General features: G+C 36.5%; 1 protein-coding gene across 2 annotated transcripts in view; it reads left to right on the plus strand.

Moving 5' to 3' along the window:
• SDCBP (syndecan binding protein) overlaps window positions 1-5,441 on the plus strand; it is a 31,814-nt gene that overhangs the window by 18,042 nt on the left and 8,331 nt on the right. The window contains exons 4-7 of one of the 2 annotated variants that reach the window (XM_019527690.1): window positions 1,160-1,269; window positions 1,617-1,781; window positions 3,240-3,415; window positions 4,614-4,785. In XM_019527690.1, the coding sequence (XP_019383235.1) occupies window positions 1,160-1,269; window positions 1,617-1,781; window positions 3,240-3,415; window positions 4,614-4,785 (623 nt within the window). The remainder of the gene's footprint in view (window positions 1-1,159; window positions 1,270-1,616; window positions 1,782-3,239; window positions 3,416-4,613; window positions 4,786-5,441) is intronic. The other variant, XM_019527694.1, reaches the window with a different exon arrangement.

Consider the following 5,441-nt stretch of genomic DNA (forward strand, 5'->3'; position numbering starts at 1 on the left):
CAGTATAAAACATGCTCATAGTTGTTGTGGGGGGAGGAATTGGAGAACTAAGCTAATGGAAATTGGTACTTGCTGAGGGTGCCTGGAAAGGCTAGGCCTGCTTATCTCTTACTGTCAGGAGACTGTAAACAGTTTTATGTAGACTGTCCGAGGGCTTAATTTTTAATGCTTTGTTCCTACTGATATATAAATGAAAGTTTAAGAGGGCTGGTGATGTGACTTCTGTTCAACTGGATACGCATAGCTCATAGTCCAAGCCCTGGGATGCAGTACCTGTGTAACAGTACTCCTATTGAAGTATTGTGGAAATTCAGCCTAGGAGAAAAAAAGGCACAAGGTGATGTAACCAAAGCTCAGAAAGAGGACAAAGGTACAGTTAGCCTTTTTTTGATGCATTGACCTTATATTTTATCTGGACCTGAGATCGTTGCATCTAATGGCCTGCACGTTGACTTAGTGCCCCTGACATTGCCAGGGGCAATGTACTCCCTATAAGTACAGGAAATCCTGCAGCAGGAGAAAACTATATATGAGAATTTTTTTTAATGGAAAACTTTCCCAACTTGAGCAGCACAATGCAGACTTCACTTATTTAAAACCCTTTTGCCAAAAATCGTTGACTGCATTCTCTTCTCTGTTCATTGTAGTCACCTTTTTATCAGTCTCTTTAAGCTGATCTAGGCATGTCTGCTTCTAAGTTCAGTTTTCTTTACCCTGCAGAGCCAGATTACTACTTCATGTTCTCTAAGGGGTCAGTAATTATGAAACAATTTTAGCCATGTCCCTACAAACCTCATGGAACCTCCCAGAGCTTTGCTGAGCACTCTTTACATTCTCAAAGCGGGCTTTTTAGTCACTATTCTATAGGAAATATTTCAGGGGAAAAATCAGTTGCTTGCCTGACAGTGACTTAAGTATCTTAAAATGAGATCCATGTGGGTGGTGGTGTATATATTTTCAAAGCCATGGTTTGTTGTTTTAATGCACATGACTTTTTATTATGAAATATTACATTAGTTATGGTGTCTCCTTAGTATTTTTGGGAACAAATATTTGCTCACATTTACTACAAGTTTACAGATGCTCCATTTTTTCAAAACTATCTCTTATAGTAAAAAGTGAATCATTGTATTACTAAATAAATCTTTGCTTTCTATAGGCTTATATCCCAGACTTTATCCCGAACTCTCTCAATACATGGGCCTCAGTCTTAATGAAGAAGAAATGCAAAGAAACTTGCAAGTGACTGCTGCTCCACAGTCTCAGGGTGTAGGTATTATTCAAGTAAATTTAGTTATTTGTATGACACTGACATTAAGTGATCTTCCTGTCTTTTAAAAGTAGACTGCCATATATTAGCTTTAATTAGTGTATTATGCTTCTGTACAAATTAATGATGGTTGAATGAATAGCTGTGTCTGTTCTATCTCTAGAGCTTACTTTTTACCAAGTCCTCTATAGAGAATTCTTTGCAAAATTTAAATTATTGATCAGAAACTTAATTATAAAGCATCTTGAATTTCACCTGGTTATAAATGTGATCTTGTTTTGACTTGCCTGTATTGTTCTGATAAGTTGCTGATTAAGTGGTTTGATAACATGGCTTTTTCAATTAGCAGCAGCTGGTAACAAGGCCTTCCGCTGTGAATTATATGGTGGCCCCAGTAACAGGAAATGATGTTGGACTTCTCAGAGCAGAAATTAAACAAGGCCTCCGTGAAGTAATCTTGTGCAAAGATCAGGATGGCAAAATTGGGCTTCGCCTTAAATCTGTAGACAATGTAAGTATATTGAAGTGGTGCTTCTGTAGGCAAGTGGTTGAATTAGTGATTATTTCACTGATCAATAGTGAGAGATAATTGTACAGTTTTATTGTGGAGTTGCAGATGGTGCATATATTTTTGGGTTGCAATATAGCGTAAACTTTTAAATTACCTAATGTGTAATATTCTTCTATTCTAACACTCCAATTGGAGTGTTTCAAAACACTCCAAAAGATCAGAGATTTGAAGTGGTACAAAATGAATGTTTTGTCTCAGATTGTTTGCTTCTCTTTAAATGTATAGAAGTAGTTAGCTTTTTGTAGTACTTGTATCTGTTTGCAGCACCCATAAAGCACTCTTGGTATGTCCTTACATAGAGTGCTGAAAACCCTTCAGTCACTCGCTACAAAACCTACTATAAGTTGCCAAGCTTCTGTCACTCTAGTCTTCCAGCATAAATTTTGGGTGACATTATTGCAGTGCAAATTCTTGGTGTCCTACCAGTTGCAAGACTGTTTAGACTACTGGTATGTACTGCTGATGAGAAAAGAGTCGAGTGTAGTAAGAAGTGAAGCTCTTCTCTTATCTATCTGCAAAAAGTAACATCAGATTAGTTTTCTCTTCTCCATTTGTAATTAACCTAATTGCAAATAAGTTCTTAAACTTTCCTCACTGCCTTCTGGTTGTTCCCACTTACAAAAGATGCACGGCGCTCTTGATAACGTGAAGGGTGATTTGCAAGAGAGAATAACTGTATCTGTGGTTCCAAAGTACATTGCAGGTTTTGTTTTTAAGGCTTGTTAAGCTAAAAGTGTATTCCAGTCTCCCTCAGAAGACCCTGGGACTTCTCTTCAGAGTAAGGGACACCTTGAAGGATAGAAAAATCCTAAAGTTCCTTACAAAGATTCAGTTGAACCAGTGTTAAGTATTGTGTGTCCTAGTTAGGTAGAGTTTGAGTAGGCATGCTTTTTAGGAGTTTCTCTCAAGTGAAGTGGAAGCAAATTTAATTAGAAGCTGAAAACTTTGCAGACAAAACTCCATAGATACCAGTCCTTTACATATCTAGACAAGATCCATAGTATGGAATCTGAGAAGGAAAAAAAGCCTTCCTCTTGGTGCTGAATTTTTAGACTTGTATGCTAACGCACTGTATTCCAAATATTTAAAGTTCATTGATAAAAGTTTAGCTGCCTTTCCATCTTCAAATAAGAGTTTAAAGTTCACAGTAAGAAAGCTTCTGAGACTCCAATTAAACCTTGAGGAAAACTGAGAAGTGTTTGTAACTTTCTTGTTAGGCCAGTTATGATAACATGCCATACTTGTTAAAAGGAAAATATTTGTCATAAAGAATTTGTGCAACTTGTGCATGTAGCTTTATTTGATAAAAAAGAGTTTTTGTTTTTTTTAAAAGGCTTCAAGAAATCCTTGTTTCTGTCCTACGGAAGAATAATGAAAAATGTTTTTCTTTGCACTTAGGGTATATTTGTCCAGTTAGTACAGGCTAACTCTCCAGCATCTCTTGCTGGCCTGAGGTTTGGGGACCAAATTCTGCAGATCAGTGGTGAAAACTGCGCAGGGTGGAGCTCTGATAAAGCCCACAAAGTTCTCAAGCAGGCTTCTGGGGAGAGAATTCCAATGATTGTGCGTGACAGGTAAGACTGCTAACTAAAAATGGGAAATGATTGTTCATTATTTGTGTTTTTGTAGCATCAGGTGTCCCCCTGAGCCCATGCTTATAGTTGCTCTGTACTAACCATGGTTCAAGCAAAGATTGGCCCTGTCCAAATAGGTTTCAAGCATGTCAAACTTCCCACTTCCTTGATATATTTTAATCTGTTTAAACACTCATTGGCAAGGGTAAATTTATATTGCACACAAGTATTGCTTAGTTCTGCACAAATCCTAGTTGTGTCGGTTGTACTGATACCTTATCTCTGGGCCACTTGGCTTAAAAACGGGCGTCTTAAGAGTTATTCCTTTGCTTTCCTAGCTTTGAGATCAAAGTTCTGAACATTAATGACAGCCACTGGAGATGGGAGATTGGGGTCAGGGCAAAAAATGTTTACCTTAATGTCTGAGTTCACAGTATTTTGGTACTGACTGAGAGTCTTCACTTTTGTTTTGAATAAAAGATTTTGTATTCAGCTTAGTACAAAAGGACGTCTCTACTTAATCAAAATAAGTGTCTGCACAGTAAATTTGCACTACTCTAACTACATTTCATTTAACAGTGTGGCTTTTGGTTAAGCCTGTACAGCATTGTATGTTTAAGTCCTGGATCCCCCGAAAAGATACCAGATAGTTTTATTAAAAAAGAAATGCATTTAAATGTGCAGGTTAGAGGGTGGGATACCTGTAACACAGGAAAGTATAGGCCAAAACTAATAAATGGGTAGCTTTTAAAATCTGAATGGGGGGGGGAAGAAAGGCTTAAAAAAGAAAAAGTAGCTGATTTATAACTTGATTATGTAAGGTTATGTACATTACTCACCTAAAATAAATTTCTATTTCAACATTGTTAGAATCAACATAGACTGAAGGTTGAATGTCAGTTTATAAGTTTGATAAATCAAAGGAATTTATTCAGATTCCTTTAATCTTAATACTATTTCTCTGAAAAAGGTAGAGAGTAACTAGTACTATAGAAAGGACATGAGGCAAAGACAAATCAGGTGGAAAAAATGGTGCTCTGCTGCTGCAATTGTGGTTGGTATTTAAAAAAATAATCCTGAACAACTATTATAAAGCCTTGTAGAAATTAGTATAACTCTAATCTCTTTGTAGAATTGTTCTGTGCATGTTGAATACTTCTACATTGTAAACAAGTGTGTATGAATATGTTTTTTGCAGGCCTTTTGAACGAATTATTGTTATGCATAAGGACAGCACAGGACATGTTGGCTTCATATTCAAAAATGGAAAAATAACTTCAATAGTAAAAGACAGTTCAGCTGCAAGAAATGGGCTGCTTACAGAACACAACATATGTGAAATTAATGGCCAGAATGTAATTGGATTGAAGGTAAAGTAACTTTTTATTTTTCTAAAAAGAACGTTACAACACCCTGACTCTTTGCTTGGTGGTGTTTTGTTTTTTTGTTTTTAATGCAATGTGGTAACATTAGATATTTTTAAAAGTTCAGAGAAGGTATTTGAAAGTGGCGTAGTAGATGCTTAGCAATGTGACAACTCTCTGTCATTGTGGGAGGAATGGGGAGTCAAGAAAATCGTACTTTCTAAAAGTGGGCATGTTTCCCCACCTTTTTCAGTTTTTCCCTTGTTTTGGTAGATATAACTAGCAACCAAGAGAGGCAAGCTAAAAGCTTGCTTGATCCTTGAGGTTTTTTGCTGTCATTTCTTCCCTGTGAATTTTAAATGTGCTAATCCAGAATTTGAATTTTCAGGGAGTTTCTGGTTCCAAGACTGGGGATATTTTAATTTATAACCAAATAAATCTGACTAGACTACAGTTTGATCCTGAGTCATTCTACCAGATCTTCCCACTTCCCTCTTCCAAGACGCATTGAAAGATGTCTTTGGGTTCCTTGTACTTCTTGCTTTATAGTCTAATTGTAAAACTAAGTAATACACTGTGTATGTTTGTAGCCAGATGCAGTGGTATGAAATTCTTCTTTGTCAATCTGTTCAAATTATGCTGAACTTAAAATAAGTAAATCC

The sequence above is a fragment of the Gavialis gangeticus genome, unplaced genomic scaffold (genome assembly GCF_001723915.1).
Source record: "Gavialis gangeticus isolate Ggan-Ray unplaced genomic scaffold, GavGan_comp1, whole genome shotgun sequence".
NCBI classification, from domain to species: Eukaryota; Metazoa; Chordata; order Crocodylia; family Gavialidae; genus Gavialis; species Gavialis gangeticus.